Source organism: Pogona vitticeps, chromosome 1 (genome assembly GCF_051106095.1).
Source record: "Pogona vitticeps strain Pit_001003342236 chromosome 1, PviZW2.1, whole genome shotgun sequence".
Classification (NCBI taxonomy): Eukaryota; Metazoa; Chordata; class Lepidosauria; order Squamata; family Agamidae; genus Pogona; species Pogona vitticeps.
The window spans coordinates 39,105,684-39,124,986 of NC_135783.1; the positions used below are offsets into that span (position 1 = coordinate 39,105,684).

The 19,303-nt window shown below is 40.8% G+C and overlaps 1 protein-coding gene across 3 annotated transcripts in view; it reads left to right on the top strand.

Moving 5' to 3' along the window:
- GALNT14 (polypeptide N-acetylgalactosaminyltransferase 14) overlaps positions 1-19,303 on the top strand; it is a 319,424-nt gene that overhangs the window by 234,262 nt on the left and 65,859 nt on the right. For all 3 annotated transcript variants that reach the window (XM_072991127.2, XM_020812187.3, XM_072991128.2), the window contains 2 exons: positions 10,181-10,248; positions 11,520-11,585. In XM_072991127.2, the coding sequence (XP_072847228.1) occupies positions 10,181-10,248; positions 11,520-11,585 (134 nt within the window). The remainder of the gene's footprint in view (positions 1-10,180; positions 10,249-11,519; positions 11,586-19,303) is intronic.

Consider the following 19,303-nt stretch of genomic DNA (forward strand, 5'->3'; position numbering starts at 1 on the left):
TAATAATAATAATAATAATAATAATAATAATAAAAGAGAATTTGACAAGTGAGAACAGCATATCTAGAGCTCACTTGGAGTGTCTGTGTAAGGGTAAGAATGTAAAGCTTGTGTCAAAGAAGGGGGAAATATTTCTGTTCCATGACTTCTCTTTACTAGGTCAGTCACGTGTGGAATGGCATACTGAACAACCTGTTTAAAAACAAGGCTTTTCAAAAGAGATGGGCACTTACTGCTGTTTGGCAGTTCAGCACAGTTTGACAAATCAGGCCTACGGACGTTGTGCGGGAGGGTACCTCGGGTTCTGCACACTGCCTCCTTCCACGGGTGCCCCAGCCGAAGCAGTCCTGCAGACTTCCCTGCTCCGCCTCCTCTATGAGGGGGAGGCAAGGCATAGAATATAGGGTGCTTGCACAACACCTGTGGGCCCAAATCATGCCAAATTGTGCTAAGTACCCATCTCTTCAAGCCATATTATCTCGTGGTGCAGTGGTTAAACCGCTGTACTGCAGCCAAAACTGTGCTCACGACCTGGGGTTCAATCCCAGGTAGCGGCTCAAGGTTGACTCAGCCTTCTATCCTTCTGAGGTCGGTAAAATAAGTACCCAGCTCGCTGGGGAGGCAATGTGTAGCCTGTATAATTAAATTGTAAACCGCCCAGAGAGTGCTTGAAGCACTATGGGGCGATATATAAGCAGCACACTTTGCTTTGCTTTATATCAGTACTAGGATTACATACATGAGGTTGTTCCTCAATGTGCTTAACTGAGAAATCTAGCATTAAGATTAATATGTAGAGGTTACTTTACTTTATGATTAGAGATGGAGGTATTCTTATTCGTATACGAATATCCCCGCACAGGTGGCGATGACGAGGATCCAGCCCTGTAAAAAATCACCTCTCCCTAAAGAGAATATGATGTTTTTGCAGGGAGTCACTGTGAACGCATATCCATCACTTTATCCCTGAGGATGGTCCTTAGGCCTCAGAAGTGCGTAGCAAATGCTCCATGGACAAGCCTGACCTTAAAAGAAAGAGTCTGCTTATTCTTAAAATAATCAAGCATGAACTCTGTATTATCTCAAGACACACAACAACTCTGCCATGTAGGACCTCTCAATGGTAGCAAGTTAGTGACCAATTCCAATCTGCTGGATTTAAGTATAACCCTGCTGTTCAACAGACTAGTCCTCAGAGTAAAATTATTAAGAAAATAATGATTCATAAAAACAGTTTTTTGCAAAAGCATTAAGATAGTACATATTCAATAGTTGGTTAAATAAAGCTGCTTTTTCTTATTAAAATCAGAAACACTAAAAACTAAGCTAAGTAATCATTGTAGCTTGTAAGGTGGGCTATTCTGTCCTCTTTCTTCTGGCTTTAAAAAGACAAACCGATTTTCCTTGCTACATTCTGTAAGCAATCAGTCACATAACACAATCCATTCAAAAAGCTGATATGGATCCCACGGATACTCTAAACACATCCCATCATCCATCTTTTTCTACATGTCTAAGACCTCCTACTTCATTACGCCCAACAGCTGTAAACCAATTAACTTCAAAGAGGTTTAACACAACTCTCTGCCCAGAATTCTCATGAATCCACTGGTGTTGCCAATTAAGATGGGATGCTTGTTTTAGTTTCATGAGGCCTCTTCATCCTTGCCTTGTTATCACAGTTCTCTCTGTACCAGGCAGTCAGTGAATATGAAAAACGGCCTAACACATTCCAATGCCTTAAAATCATGTCGCTTTGAACCTAACAGTCTCCATTTTCTCTGACTACAAATCCCACTCTCCTTCAAATCATCACAAACCCCATGGGGCCAGACAGTCCACTCACTGATCCATCGATGTGGCGGACACTGCGATTCTTCCAATGGCTTTGCAGATGGCGATCTGCGTGCCACTCTTCAACCTTGCAGGGAGGTTTTGTCCTCCCGCCTCCTGCCAGGAGGGGCTATCTACTATAGCCCTAGAGTTAGGCCTGCACCTCCCCTCAACGACGGCGTGGGCACTCACTTTTAAATTCTGGTTGCGTCTTTTTTTAAAAACAGACCAAGATTCCTTGTTCACCTACTTAAAGACCCTTACCAATCCACATGGTTTACGCAGTGCGAAACCAAACTCGTGTCCATTGGCATATCTTTAAACTCCCTTCTTAACAGTAACTTCAAACAGGCACTTTCCCTTATCTATGGGAGTCTGAGTATCTCCAGTTAGTTTCCAACGTGAATCAAACATGTTCTCCAATCCACTTCGGTATCTTCCCCATCTTTGGTTCTGGACATTTTTATTTCCAGTCCCTGGTGAACCCTCTAATCAGGAGGGCCTTTATGTTAGCCCTTCTGAGGTTCTTAAGGGACGATATGCTCGAGTACCCTTTCAACAAAGAATCTGCAGCCTCTGTGGATTAGAGCCCCACTCAGTTACACACATCCTCTGTTACTGTCCTGAGTTTAAAGATCTTCGAGCTTGTGTCTTAGGCCCAATTATCTCAGGCTTTCCCGGCCCTCCCCAGCTTCTGACAGGTTTCCTTCTCCATGACTTCTCACAAGAAACAACGACTTTAGTAGCTAAGTTCCTTGCAAAGGTTCTCTCTTCCCAGGTTTCTAAAAATTAACCAGACTGTCCTAAGCATCTCTTGTCGTGTTCTGTTACATTTCTTACATCTCTAGCTGTGTAACTATTATGCTTATGTCTATTTATTATTTTATTTATTAATTTTTCTACCTGTATGCTTTTAACTTCTCTATGCCAATAAAGGTTACTTTGAATTGAATTGAAAAATTGAGTGGTTAGCAGATCGCAATCTGCAATGCCATTGGAAGAATTGCGACGTCCGCAGCAGCAGCGGATCGGTGAGTGGACTGTCTGGCCCCATGGGGTTTGTGAGGATTTGAAGGAGAGTGGGATTTGTAGTCAGAGAAAATGCTTGGGTCGCCTGTGTCACAGAAAGGGGGACAGGGTGTGTTGTCTCCTGAGCATCTGGCATATCAGAACAAAAATTCTATTCAGAGCGTCTTCCTGTAAAACTCCACATTTGTTTGGAAAGAATAATTGCCAAGGGATTTTTCACCTAATCACCAAAGATTGAAAAAGTTACTTTGGGGAGCAACAGCACCCAGGATCCACTAGCCAACTATTACACAGAGGTTATTATCATTAAGTGATAATAACCTCTGTGTAATAGCTGGCCATAGGATCCTGGAAATGTGTATTTATCTGGATATACGAAGCTGATGTTGAAACATGTTGGTACTGTGGTTTCCTGTTTCTCTTTTCCTTGGTTCTAATGATTATGATGGTTAAGGATTAAGGATCCTGCTTAAGGATTAATAAGCTTTGGATACAATAACCTAAATCCAACTATCCCAAGTAAACTCATAAACTCATAAAATTAACATTTCAATAAATGTTGACTTAACATTTGTTCAGTTGATTCAGCAAGTCTATTCTGATTGAGACTGGCAATTGGATTTGGGCCAGTATATACAAGAAAGCTAACGCAATGGCTGAAATCCTGTTGCTTAGCATGATAAGTCACAATAGTGTGGGTCTATTCAGTCAGTGGTGATTTGATGAGTGCTTTTTGTAAATTCCATTGATTTAAATGTGCCTACTATAATTGTGACTGAGAGCTGGACTATAAAGAAGGCGGACCGCCGAAGAATTGATGCTTTTCAACTGTGGTGCTGGAGGAGACTCTTGAGAGTCCCCTAGACTACAAGGATATCAAACCTATCCATTCTGAAGGAAATCAACCCTGAGTGCTCACTGGAAGGACAGATCCTGAAGCTGAGGCTCCAATGCTTTGGCCATCTCATGAGAAGAGAAAACTCACTGGAAAAGACCCTGATGTTAGGAAAGTGTGAGAGCAAGAGGAGAAGGGGATGACAGAGGATGAGATGGTTGGACAGTGTCATTGAAGCTACTGTACCAACATGAATTTGCCCAAATTCTGGGAGGCAGTGGAAGACAGGAGGGCCTGGCATGCTCTGGTCCATGGGGTCACGAAGAGTCGGACATGACTTAATGACTAGACAACAACAACAACATGTTAAAGAGTAGGTCCATTTGAAACAATTGACTTGATGGAGTTGACCCACCAAATCTCCATATATTTAATGAGCCTACTCTAATGTAACTTACTTTGCCAAGCAGCAGGATTTCAGCCATGGAATGAAAACAACACAATTTAAATGAAAGCTTCCTGTCTTGAGCCCCATTTTTTGGAGAAAAGGAATAAGTAGAACTCTAATGTATAAATATCTCCTGAGACTTGTTGCGGTTTCACCATGTGCTCTTACACAATGAATGAATTCATGAAATGAATTAGGAAGTTTGCAATGTGGACCAGTCTACTATAATGTGATTCAGTTATTGCAGGTCCCTTTCTACATGCATCCTACTTCTCTTTATTTTATTTTATTTTGTTTGTTTGTTTATTTATTTATTTATTTATTTATTTATTTACTTATACCCCTCCCATCTGGTCTTGTGACCACTCTAGACGGCTTCATACATACAAATATACACAAAAAATATACACAGAAAATTATAACATCCGCTAATAAATTAATAGATTGTTCAAGATGGCAGAAGAAAAAAAAAGGAAGAGGAATCAAGGATCACTGGAGGGAAGGCCTGTACAAACACTCATGTTTTCAGTTGGTTTTTAAAGATACCCAGCAAAGGGGCCGCACAAATTATCGGAGGGAGATTGTTCCAGAGGCGAGTGTATGTTTAAAGGCCGTGTATGTTATCTGGACATAGCAAGTCTATGATGGCAGTTTGTAAGTTACAACTAGACCTGTTGTGTCTTAACTGAAAGACAGCTATCTTACATTAAATAAGAGTAAGGGAAGAAATCCTTGTTTTGTGTTTAAAAATAATTAGATATCTGGTTTGGTAAGCAGTTGTCTTGTAAGAGAAAAAAACATTATTGTATATGTTAAAATAATTACAATTGTATGAAAGTATTAATTAAGCAAGATCATTAATCAATATATTCATTCAATGCCAATTACAGTGGTGGTTTTTAAAATCAGATTTTAATTGGAGTTCTTCCTTGGTCAGAAATCTGTGGTTTTCTGATGTTTCAGCAATAAATTGAAGATTATTTTTCCAGAAAATGAACTTTTGTCCACTTTATTTAAAGTTAAGTAATGACAGCATTGCACTGGTACATTTATTTCAGCAATCCTGGGTAGATCAGTGGTTTAGCCAGAGATTGGGAGTTTGATTCCCCACTGTGCCTCTTCAACAGGGGCTGGACTTAAATCATTCAAAGGGTCCCTTCCAGCTCTACAGTCCTAAGATGATGATGATGATGATGATTGATGATTCCACTGGCTAAAAGCAAACCAGCTGTTTGTGTTCACAGTGACAGTTATTAGCAACCTATAATTAAACACATCCACTTTACAGGGCTTGTATTCTACAGAAATTATGTTTTCCTAATGCTGACATTGACAATAGAAGTTAAGCCTTAAATATGAATATTTTCTCTTTTTCCCCATTATGAATTACTTTTTCATTTTGATAATCATAGGAACATAAATATGGCAGAATTTTTAAACATTTGGAAGAATTAAGTGGCCACCTCAAGTAACATACCTAGGGTGTCATAAAGAGGCAACAAATTGTTATTTATCTAAGCTGAGATCATATTTTACTGCCAAGAATGTGGTGAAGTGCTTGTGGGATTTTCTGACTGATTTATCAAATAGTTTGGTTCACTTTGAATATTGTGCTCCTTCACCTGGGAGAAAGCTGAGTAGCCTCTGCTGTTCTGCCTCAGGCAGCAAGGTATTTAGTTTTGGCCTTGGATTTCTATCTCACATAAACATTGTTTTGCCTGTACTCCACATTGTTGTGTGTTCTTCGAATGTTTGACTTGCAATGTTTGCTTTTATTGTTTTACATAATGCTGCCTAACTGATGGTTTGGCAGGTCAAGCTGCCATCTTAATAACATAATTACCATTTACAGTGGTGCCTCGCATTACGACGTTAATTCGTTCCAGCGAAATCACTGTAGAACAAAAACGTCGTAAAGCGAAAATTAAAAAGCCATTGAAACTCATTAAAACCTGGTTAATGCATTCCAATTGGCTAAGAACTCACCATCCAGCGAAGATCCTCCATAGGGGCGGCCATTTTCGCTGCCTGTGCAGCAAGGAATCCATCCCAGAAAAGAGCAGGCAGCCATTTTGTTTATCCGGTGGCCATTTTGAAACCACTGATCAGCTGTTAAAAAATCATCGCTTTGCAAAAATCGGTTCCCGAAGCAGGGAACCAATCATCGCAAAGCGAAATCCCCCCATAGGGAACATCGTTTTGCAATCGCTTTTGCGATCGCAAAAACATCGCCGTCAAGCGGTTTCGTCGTTAAACGGAGCACCCGTCTTGCGGGGCACCACTGTAATCCTCTTGGTTTAGGAAGGAACTTTAGACTCCTGAAGCTCCTTCAGACTTAGGCAGATATATGCCCTAAAAGTTAAGTAGTATTGATGGTGGGGGTGGTTGTTATTGTTATTGCATGCCATCTGTCAGTTTTGACTTATGGCAACCCTTTCCAAGGTGTTTGGGGTATAACATACTAAGAAATGGCTAAATATACTCTTCTACCTCACTAGCTGTGTATAGGAAATTGATGTATACGCACTTTCTAGAAAGTCAGACAAAGTTTAGAGACTGAAATGATGATTTTGTTGGATTACAACTCCCAGAATCACCCCACTACAATTCCACTTGAAAGATTCTGGATAGTGTCATTCAAAAGGAATATTTATTTATTTATTTATATGTACAGTATCAGAAATGTACATTTACATGGCTCTACTGTCCCAGTTTCATCCTGAAAACATCCAGTAGCATATGTTTGCCTGAGAGTTACCAACTGACCCAAGGACACAAAGTAGGCTTTGTGATTAGAAAGAAATTAGAGTTTTGATCTCCCTGTTCCAGACTTTGTGTGCTAACCATTACACTGTATTGACTTTCTTGGTGTCAGTGATTACTTCACCTATGATGCCAGGGCTGAAATACAGTGAAGAATCATGCACAAGTTTGATTGATTGATTGATTGATTGATTGATTGATTGATTGATTGATTGATTGATTGATTGATTGATTGATTGATTGATTGATTGATTGATTGAATTTGAACCCTGCACCATCTGGCAACCAGGCCACTTTGGATGGCTAACAACTGTATAAACAATAATATTAAAACACGATAAAAATAAATAAATAAATACAAGCCAAATAGGGTAAATTAAAACAAACAGCAATTAAGGTGGTAAAAAGGGTGATGGAGAGGATGACAAAAAGGATGGTAAAAGGGAGACCAAGATCTTAATGCTCCGGGAAAGCCTGACAGAAGAGCCAAGTCTTCAATGCTTGTTTAAACTCATCCAGCAAGGGTGCCAGGTGAATCACAATGAGCAGGTTGTTCCATAGGCGGGGAATGACCACCGAGAAGGCCCGCTTTCTTGTTCTTTCCCTCCAGGCCCCCTTCAGGGTCAAGGTCCTCAACCGCCCTGCTTGTGAAGAACGGGTATTACAGATAGATTTGGCTGGGAGCAGGCATCCTGATAGGTGCCGAGGTCCTAAACCATTTAGGGCTTTGAATGTTATCTTCCTAACCTTGAAGTCAATGCATAAAGGAACCAGTAGCCAATGAAAGGCGGCCAGAGTGGGGGAGATGTGCTGGAATTTCTTCACTCCAGTTCTTAATCTGGCTGCTGAATTTTGGACCAGTTGAAGTATCCACCTCAACTCTAGACATGGGGGCACTCACAACGCTGATTCATGCACTCGTAAGCTCAAGAATAGACTACTGCATTGCTTCACTCTGCCTGGTAAGTGGCCCCTCGCCTCTGGAACAATCTCCCCCCAGAGATCTGTCTGGCTCCCTCGCTTGGTGTTTTTAAGAGCTAACTCAAGACCTGAATCTTTAGGCAGACCTTCCCTCCTGTCAATACCTAATTTATTTGTTATTTTCAATTGTATTAATGTGTTGTTAGCCGCCCAGAGTAGACTTCAGCCTAGATGGGCAGGATATAAATTAAATTAAACAAAAGTGAGTACACCCTAAGTGACAGTGTCCAAATTGGGCACAAAGTGTCAATATTTTGTGTAGCCACCATTTTTTTCCAGCACTGCCTTAACCTTCTTGGGGATAGAGTTCACCAGAGCTTCACAAGTTGCCACTGGAGTCCTCTTCCACTCCTCCATGATGACGTCACAGAGCTAGTGGATATTAGAGACCTTGCGCACCTCCACCTTCCATTTCAGGATGTCCCACAGATGCTCAATAGGGTTTAGGTCTGGAGACATGCTTGGCCAGTCCATCACCTTTACCCTCAGCTTCTTTAGCAAGGCAATGGTTGTTTTGGAGGTGTGTTTGGGGTCGTTGTCATGTTGGAATACTGCCCTGTGGCCCAGTCTCCGAAAGGAAGGGATCATGCTCTGCTTCAATATGTCACAGAACATGTTGGCATTCATGGTTCCCTCAATGAATTGTAGCTCCCCAGTGCTGGCAGCACTTGTGCAGCCCCAGACCGTGACAATCCCACCACCATGCTTGACTGTAGGCACGACACACTTGTCTTTGTACTCCTCACTTGGTTGCCACCACACATGCTTGACACCATCTGAACCAAATAAGTTTATCTTGGTCTCACAGGACATGGTTCCAGAAATCCATGTCCTTAGTCTGCTTGTCTACAGCAAACCATATGCGGGCTTTCTTGTGCATCATCTTTAGAAGAGTCTTCCTTCTGGGACGATAGCCCTGGAGACCAATTTGATGCAGTGTGTGGTGTATGGTCTGAACACTGAGAGGCTGATCCCTCCACCCCTTCAACCTCTGCAGCATTGCTGGCAGCACTCATACATCTATTTCCCAAAGCCAGCCTTGGATGTGATGCTGAGCATGGGCACTCAACTTCTTTGGTTGACCATGGCAAGACTTGTTCTGAGTGGAACCTGTCCTGTTAAACCACTGTCTGGTCTTGGCCACCGCGCTGCAGCTCAGTTTCAGGGTTTGGGCAATCTTCTATAGCGTAGGCCACCTTTATATATAGCAACAATTCATTTTTTTCAGTTCCTCAGATAGTTCATTACCATGACATGTCATGTGGAACTTCCAGTGACCAGTCTGAGAGAGTGAGAGTGATAACACCTGCTCCCCCTTCACACCTGAGACTTGTGACACTAACGGATCTCATGACACCAGGGAGGATATACGGCTACATGGACCCAATTAGGACATTATCACTTAGGGGTGTACTCAGTTTTGTCGCCAGCAGTTTAGACATTAATGGCTGTGTGTTGCATTATTTTGAGGGGACAGCACATTTACACTGTTGTACAAGCTGTATACTCACTGCTTTACATTGTAGCCAAGTGTCATTTCATCAGTGATGTCACATGAAAAGATATACAGTACTAAAATATTTATGAAATGTGAGGGAGTGTACTCACTTCTGTGATACACTGTATGTCATCTTCTTATTAATTACACTGTAGCCTATCTCTTCAAATTTTCCCAGCTCATCCATGTAGCTAATGACTAAGTAAAGGAACGAAAGAGAAGTAACTCTCAATGAGCACAGTGCCACTTTCTGGAATGTTCCATTCAAATAGGACCAGAGCCACTTCAACACAATACCTCCAGCAACCAACCCAGACATCCTAACTAAAATGCTACCAGGGTTGATGATACTGATAGCTGCTGACAAGTCCAGGTGACTCGACAGCATCACATTTGTCTTGTCTTGTCTGCCTGCTGCAAAATTTAAGTCACATGATGCCAAAGCAATTTCTCTTATAAATCCTAGCCTCCAGGCTTGAATAAAATGGATCTAACCAGTGTTTTTAATACATGTGTTTTGGGAGATAGCTGGTGACCACTGACTTTGTATCTCTTGGTTCACATAGCACTGGATTTCATGCAGATATTTTAAGATAAATTAAGTTTTTTAAATAAGTCTATCTTTCTGACATTTAAAACTGTTGATTATCATCACGCAGCTCGGTCAGAATTCTGTTCTGTTGTATTTTTGCTGTACTTATTAGAGGCTGCACTGACCTTAAGCAAAAAGTGGCTATCACATTATTTACCTGAGTTTATTTTTCTGCTGAAATTTTGTCATATATTTCCTCAGTGTCTTGAACCGAACACCTGTGCATCTGGTCCATGAAATCATATTGGTGGATGACTTCAGTGATGATTGTAAGTGAGTCTCTTGAGCTTGAAAATGGGTAGAAAGGGTGTGAGGAAAACCCTGTTCTGTATGTACATATTCATACTCAGTTCAGACTCTAATTTGGTGTTTTGAATCCATCCCCATATTGGCTCAGGCTGATGTGGACCTGATTCAGTCTGATTCAGGTCCACATCCAAATGGAGCTTCCACTGACTTGCACTTGGAAATGAGAACAGCTTTAAGTTCGGAGCTTTTTTTAAAAAATGTATATATATGACACTGGGCCCCATCAGAAAATTTTGTTCTATTTCAGTCAGATAGTTCGTGGACTTCTCTGGCACCCACCCTTGAAGTTTTCCTTTGGGGGGGGACTTTTCTCCCCACTCTCCATACATTAGGTCGGCCAGGTATGAGACATATGTGTATGAGAGGTGTTGGCTAATAATCTTTAAATTTTATTTTTGCTCTGTATTCAGTCTTTTCAACAAATTGAAATCAAACTGAACTTTAAAATCTAAGGTCAAAATGAGGTGGTGGTGGTGGTGGAGATAAAAGAAGTACCACTGCCTAAGGCACATCGTTGAGGCTAATACAAACACACAGTTAAATTAAAAAAAAAACATTTAAAGAACAAGAAGGAGGTGAATCGATTAGGGAATCATTGGGAAAGGGAGATTGACATTTGGATGCCCTTAAGATGAACAAAAGAAAAGTACAAGGTAAAGTAAGCACAGCATTGCACTAAACCCAAACAAGACTCTTTCAAAAACTTCCCTCCTGCTAAAAGACAGTGAGGAAATGAGCAAAAGATTGTGTTACACCCGTTGAGGCAATTTTTGCCCCACATGGGAAAATTAGAACTATCAAATAACAAAATTTGTCTCTCCATCTTCCTCTCTCATCTTCCAACCCTAGTGCTTTCTTTATGTGATGCTTGTTTATAACATTTTGGGTACAATCCAAAATCTGCTTTATTTTTAGTATCCAGATCACCAAATCGAATACAAAGCAATTCAGACCCATCCAGATCCTATTCAGACTTGATCAAGAAGGACCTAGATGAACCCAATTCGATGTGGGATTGGTCTGAATCACTTGCACGGCCCTAATTGTTACCTAATTGACACCCAAATGACCAAATATTCCTCTCCAGCTGTGTCATGGGGACATATGTGTATATGGTCAGATTTCTCGATACTCAGGTACTGTCATTTTGTCAGTTGACTGTCCTGAGAGCCTGCAAATGTAAATAAAAATAAAAATAAAATGCCATCAATCTGTGTTTGTGTTTCCCAAGCTGATGATTGCCGTTTGCTGATCAAGCTACCCAAGGTGAAATGTTTACGCAACAGGAAAAGAGAAGGTAAGCATGTGATGACCAGCTTGAATTGAAGGAGAATGAGGGAGGAAAAGAGCAAAATGAATGGCTTTCAGGGTTAAAACACAGCAAGATGGGCTTTAGTTTCCACCTCAGATGTCAGAGCAGAACTGAGAGTTGTGCTCCGTCTATTGCTAAGAGGGACCACCACTGCTCCCCGCTCAAAGAAGGACCATGATGGCTGCTGTTTTACTGCAGGAGGCGCCAACCATAGCAAAACTGTTTGGCAACTCTGCTTTGTGGAGAAGTTGCCTAACCAGTATCCCACGATGGGAAAGTTCCCTCATGGCAAAAGTGAGTTTTCTGGAGCAGCCAGCTGGCCCCTTTTTAGATCTGAGGACCATGGTTTCTCCTCTCCAATAATATTTTGTTCTGAGGAATGACCCCCATCTTCCCCAAAGGAAGCACTCAGCTTTTTAGTGAGCTCTGCTAACTGATTTTTGTGGCCAGCACCAGTCTCTAAATCCATATAGTTTCAGTGATCATCAGTGCTGCAGCAGGGGGCACTTGTTCTCCTTTATGAGGCGACAGGACCCTTTGTGATGCCATTGATAGTTTTATCAGCCAAAGGGGCTGCATTTAAACTTTGGGGTTATAATGTGTTTGGCTCCTGTTCTCCTGCAGAACTGGTTCTTCTATAACAATTTTACTTCTGTACTTTTGGCTAATGTAGTGCTCTGCATAGCTTCAAAGACTGTGTTAATTCAGGAGAGAGCATGACTCCAATAATAGGTGTTCTGCCTCCAATATGGCAGCAACAAATTGCCTGCATCTTTGATGTTTTCTCAATTAGTTTCACAGGTAAATGAACAAAGTAAATGTTGTAGCATCAATATATAAAAATACGTAAGCATTTGAGATAGTTTTCCGATGTCTCAGTATAAATGAAGTAAAAAAAATGTAGCTTTTTTAAGACAGTTCTTTGAAGTCCATGTAAAACTGGATTAGACACCCATACTGTATTAATACACATTTTTCACCCACCACCTCAGTGATGTTCCATCCACATTTTTCTGTGTAAAGCAGTTCATCTAGCAAGTAAATTGAAATATGTTCTAGTTCCAAGGACATATTAATCGATAAAGCTAATATCACAAATAGGTAAAGGTAAAGGTTCCCCTTGACAATTTTTGTCCAGTCGTGTTCGACTCTAGGGGGCGGTGCTCATCCCCGTTTCCAAGCCATAGAGCCAGCATTTTGTCCGAAGACAATCTTCTGTGGTCACATGGCCAGTGTGATTTAGACACAGAACGCTGTTACCTTCTCACCAAGGTGGTCCCTATTAATCTACTCGCATTTGCATGCTTTCGAACCGCTAGGTTGGCGGGAGCTGGGACAAGCGACGGGTGCTCATTCCGTTGCGTGGATTCGATCTTACGACTGCTTGGTCTTCTGACCCTGCAGCACAGGCTTCTGCGGTTTAGCCCACAGCGCCATCACGTCTCCAATATCACAAATAAAACTGTGCAAAACAAGGAAGGGATGTGTACCTGGTTTCCTTCAGCCTAGAACTGAGCCACAGTTTCTCAGAAGATTTTTTTAAATTCTTTTCTTCTTCTTACTCTTCAAAACAGATGGCTGAAATTTTCCATATTCTTTACTATTGGTTTGTATTGACTTGTTTCCCACCCTCTTCTCCAAACCACCTGGCAATGTCCTGAAATGACACAATGTTGACCATACAAATGGGCTATGTTGAGGACACAAAAAACCCTTAGGAAGAAAAAAAGAGGTTGTAATTCTTCCCTTGACAGAGTGAAGTTTACTGCCAAGAAATTGCTAGAGCATTTCTTGCCTCTCTGGAAAAACTTTATTGAAATGTCCTTCTTCTGTTTCTCTTACTGTATATACTGTATATACAAAGAAGAGGAAGAGAAAAATCGAATAAGTAAATAAATAAATAAATATTCTGAGCGCCCGTCTGCCCACCTTACTCCACTTATACCCCTTTGCTTTTCTCCTGCTGTCATAGTCTCAGAAGCCTCCCACTCCACAAACCTATTGCTACCCAGCCTGCTGACAACTACCTTCAGTCTTTATGGTTCCTACATCTGTGTGGACAGAGAACTGAGATGCTTACGAGCCATCTCTCACTCTAGCACCAGGCTGGGAGGTGGTGGCTATTCAAATGTTTTGGGACTACAACTCCTATAATCCCTCACAACTGTCCATTGGATGAGGTTGATAGGAGTCATGGATCAAAAACCCCTGAAATGCCATATCTATTGACTCCTGGTTTAGAGTTTATTGTCTTATTTTTTATTTATTCATTAGATATATATCTTTTACCTTTATCTTAATAGATGGGACTTGAGTTTGCTAACACTAAGATGAATAAATCATATTGGAATGTTTTATTCCAAGATGTTTAGTGGAAAACATAATACTGATTAATTAAAAAAAACAAGTTTAGAAACAATGAAAAAAAATCTGTTTACTTTTAATTGCAGCTATTCTGGTTTGGACCAGTTACAACTGGGCTAGCATTTGGATTCTGTGTCTGAGCCAGTTTGAACCAATAGGGTATTCACATTCCGTTTCCATTACTGATATCCAGACATCAGAGGAGCCTGCTGAAGGTTATTACTTTTTCCACATCAAAGTTTGGTTTGAATTAAATAATCAATAAACACTCAATTTTATATGTGTAATGGATATTTATTTTTATGGAGGCTCTTTAAAATCATAAGTAATCAGTAAAGAGGGGCCAATACAAAATCGGAACAGCCACAGTGGTGAGTAATTATTAAGTGGAAATGTCATTGTAGCAAAAGAATTACATCTCCCGGTTAAGCTAAAGCTGAACATTGTAGTGTAAATCATCAGGATCTGCCTATGGATCAGCAAATTATTTTAAGGAGTACAAATCATGTAACTCTTATATATGTGACTTCTGTATTTTGGAGTACCTGGAGCAAACTGCCTGGAGCTGATTTCTGTGATAAAGTTCTACTAGAATCTTGGTCAGGGGTCGTTCCAGCTCATATTTCTCATGTCTCCTTTTTGCTTCTTAATTTATTTCTTCTTTTTTTAAAAGAAACATATTTCATACAAGATTTCCATTGCTTGTCTGCCAGCAATAGATATTTGGAAATAGGTGGTACGATATCAGCCTGATGCTCTTTCAGAATTTAATTGACAACTAGACACTCATATCCCTCTATAATGTGAGGGTGAGAAACCACAGTTTTCTTCTCTGTACCAATGAGAGGGCAAGAATATTTATTTTTCTGCCGCCACTGAGGAGAGTTTCCACCTTGATGAGAACAATTTGTGTGCAAAAACTACTCTTGTTTCATTGCATTGACTGTTAAGGATCAGAATGATTAAGGGGTTTCTTTTTGTTTTCTGGAACAATTAGCTAGTCCTTCTGTGCTTCATGTGTGTATATATGCATGTGCATTTTTCAGAAAGGGACACCAGTTTTGTGCAGGTACGTTTGATCAGAAATAAAGAAGGATGGGGAAAGAATCATATAATAGTTGAGAATCATACAATAGCTGAGTTGGAAGGGACCTATGCCATCAAGTCCAATCCCCTGCTCAGTGGAGGACTCCAGATCAAAGCAGATCTGACATATGGCTGTCCAATTTTCTCTTGAATGCCTCTAGGGTTGCACTGTTCGCTGCCTCCCAAAGTAATTGGTTCTATTATTGTACCAGTTTAAGAATTAAGACCTTTTTCCTGATATTGGGCTTAAATCTGGCTTCCTGTAGCTTGAGCCCATTATTACATGCCCTGCACTTTTGGGATGATCAAGAACACAGCCTGCCCCTCCTCTGTATGACTACTTTTTAAGTATTTGAGAAGTACTTCAGGTTTGAAAAAGTGCTATTGTATCTCCTCTCTGTCTAAGACTAAACATGCCCAGTTAGAACTGCAAAGTTGTGAGGGATGCTATGGATCATTGAATCCAGCCCTGTCAAGGAGCAACAGTGGGGAATCAAACGCCCAACCTCTAGCTCCACAGTTAGATACCTAAACCACTGACCTATTGAGTTTTTTGAGTCTTTCTTCATAGGGCTTGGTTCCCAGTCCCGTGAGATCCTTGTAGTGCTCCTCAGAACTTGTTCCAGTTCCTTGGCACCCTCCTTAGAGAATGATATCCAGAAGTGGACAAAGTACTCTAGATGAGGCCTAACCAGTGTCTCACTTGAAAGTTATCCAAGAGCTTGAAGTTTCTTTGTAAAAATGTCTCATCGTATTGAGACAGGCTGAATCGTAAAGAATGAGGAATTTTCCAAATTCTGCTGGATAGCTCAGTGGTTCACGCATCTGGCTGAGGAGCCAGAAGTTGGGAGCTGAATTCCCCACTGTACCTCCTTGACGTATGTTAGACTCAATGATCCATAGGGTCTCTTCAAGATCTGCGGTTTTAAGATATTGATGATGGCGATTATGTTCTTCACACCCCTACTTTGGAAAGGTAAACTTTATTATGTTTTCAACTCTGTTCAGATTCCAGTTAAAACTAGAACTTAGAAGAAAGATTATGTTCCAATTTAAGGCTTGAGATGATTTTTATTTCATTGAGCTTAAGCTTAACTCTCATAATCATTCTGCATTAGCTGAAATACACATTTATCAAGGACAACGTAGCAACTGCAGGTTTTAATACAGGCTTAATTGAACACATTCCTTATGAAATGACACTAGTCATTATAGCAAATGTTAAATAACTTGTGTCAGGTGTCCCTTCCTCATGCTAACTCTTTGCCTCTCTCCCTTTCTTAAAGTCTTTAAAAATAACACAGAGGAAGATAGGTAGAAATTTGAGCAAGGGTGATGTACACTGGAACGTCCATAATTTTTCATGTTGGCTAAGTGGCTTCTGGGCTTGAAAGATTAAAAATAGGCTGCACCACAATGAGGAAGAACATTATCTCCCTAGAATATTTTTACCTCCCCCACATAACAACATCCTTGCTGGGACACCAGATTGGAAGAGAGAGTCCATAAAAGAGCTGATGTGACTCATAACTGGAGAAGTCCCCCACCTCCTGACAAATGTTGGGCTGAGGCATGCAGTCCCTCATTCAATTCAGAAGCTGCTCCTTCCTATATATCAGTACAGTACTTGTTATTCTGACAATACAGGAGATGTTGCAAAAGTAGTGCTTCAACTACCCATGTCAGGATAACACAAGAAGCCAGGAATAAAATGGGAGGAGTTGTGCTGAGACTTCTTGTCATCTCAGCACTGCCTCTGTTTTCCAAAGTCTAATGCTGTCACAGGGAGAAACAGACTCTCCAATGTACTACTTGGCATCTTATATTGCCAGTAAGAAGGACCACTGTAGCAGGGCTGTGACACCTCCGGAGAAACATGAGCATGTGGCCCAAAATGCCATTCCCAAAATATGAACCCTAACCCTAAACCCTTAATCAGCATGCTTCAACATATCCAGAGATGATAAAGGTTACTTTTTTTGTCCTGCAGCCTCTGATATACCCTAGTCAATGGCCATATGAAGTAGGATGATCTGGAAGTTGTAGTCTTAAAAATGTAACTAGCTTATCACTTATCATTATGGTTCTGTGAAAGCCAGGTGACAATAATCTTCCTTCCAAAGTGTACTGACTGGTTTTTCCTCCGTGAACTCTCATCCCTCCTTGCATTTAATAGATTGCTGGATTGGGGGGGTGGGGTGCCCTTCCATTGGCTTCCCATTCCTAGTAGCCTGTTACAAAATTGCATCTCTTCTTTAAGATGACTATTTATAGAAAGAAAATAAATCATTTGTGCTATTACTTAAGGGCAACTTATTTAGATTTTCTAGACATTGTAATACAGATTTTAATTGGCAAATTAATCAGTTAAACACCCAAGAGTTAAATGAGTTTTCTGTTCAATGAAAACTTTTAATCTGTTGATATTCCTAGCTTTCATGCAGCATTTATTACTTTGCCTACCTGAAATTTCTATTACTGCTTCTAGAAATCCATTTTCGTAGGTTAGTGTACTGTGAAATCAACATCCACCAGTAACCAAATTCTTCCAATTTGGTCTTCTTTACATCAAAGAAAACGGAAACAGGATATTGCTAAAACTAGCCCAGCGCTCCAGCGCTCCTTACAGACTGGTGGATGGCCCACTATATTCCATATAATGTGTAATGACTTTGAAGCCAGGCATCTTCCTTTTAAGTCCACGCCCTTGATGTGTTGTGCTGCAGTTCCCATCTCTCTCAGCCCACATGAGTTGCCCTCTGGGTGTCATGAGCAGTGACCATCTTGGCTAAAGATGATGGAAATTGTAGACAAGCAGTTCAGCTTGTTAGCAAGAACCAAGTTACACAGTTATATTCTGAACTTCGACTAACACTCTCTGCTGTCATAATTATAGGTATGTCTAATGCTGGGTTGAGTGTGAATTTGGTCTGGCTGTAAAGTTGAAACAATTGCTTATTTCATGGTTGTTGTAGGTTTTTCGGGCTGTCTGGCCACATTCTTGAGGTTTTTCTTCCTAACTTTTCACCAGTCTCTGTGGCCAGTATCTTCAGAGGATAGGAGTCAGAACTCTATCTGTGCTCTGATGCAGTTTTTTTGGATAGTTGAATATTTATAGTTGTGGGATCTGCTTTTGTCCTTTTCAGGAGTTTGGGTGATCATGGTGATCAGTGGTGTTTTTTTTTATGGTGGGTGTATTGCTGTGAAAAGGAGGAGATATGATCTGTCACTGTGATTGATGGGTGTCATTAGTTGGTCTTTTGTGCGTTGTGATCACTGGTCCTTGTGGCTGGGTGGAGTTCATTGACCTTTTGCAGGCTGTGTTTTTCAGTGCTGGGAGCCAGGCTTTGTTGAGCTTTTTTGTTGAAGCCATGCTGGTGTTTGTGGATTTTAATGGCTTCCCTGTACAGTCTAACATAATGATTGCTGGTGTTGTCCAGTACTTCTGTATTTTGAAAGAGAATTTCATGTCCAGCTTGTTTCAGCTACTGCTGATTTTTCTGGTTGTTTTAGTCTGCAGTGTCTCTCATGTTCTTTGATTCTGGTGTGAATGCTTCATTCTGTGGCTCCAATATATACCTGGCCACAACTGCAAGGTATCAGGTATACTCCTGCAGTGGTGAGGGGGTCCATTTTGTCCTTTGCTGACTGTAACATTTCTTATATTTTTGTGGTGGGCCTGAATACTGTTTGTAGATGGTATTTTTTCAAAAGTTTCCCCATGCGGTCCATGACCCCTTTGATGTATGGCAGAAATACTTTATTTGTGGGTGGCTGTTTTTCCTCTTCAGTTTGATGGTGTTTTCTTGGTTTGATGGCTCTTTTAATTTCATTCTTGGAATAGCCATTCGCCTGTAAAGCCCAATTCAGATGGTTGAGTTCGGTGCTGAGAAATTGAGCTTCACAGTTCCGATTTGCATGGTCTACCAGAGTTTTGATTATGCCTCTTTTTTGTCGTGGGTGGTGGTGTAGGTACCGGTCTGTGTGGGTGGGTTTTCTGTAGACCTTGTGACTCAACAGGAAGCCAGTTTTGCGTATGACCATGACATCCAAGAAAGGGAGCTGGCCCTCTATTTTTCCATGGTGAATTGTATATTTGGGTGGATGCTATTGAGATGGTTTAGAAATTCTTCCAGTTATTCTTCACCGTGGTTCCAAACTGTGAAGGTGTCATCCACATATTGGAACCAGACTGTAGGTGTGAAGGGTGCTGAAGCCAGGGGCTGTTTTTTTTTTGTTTTGTTTTGTTTGGA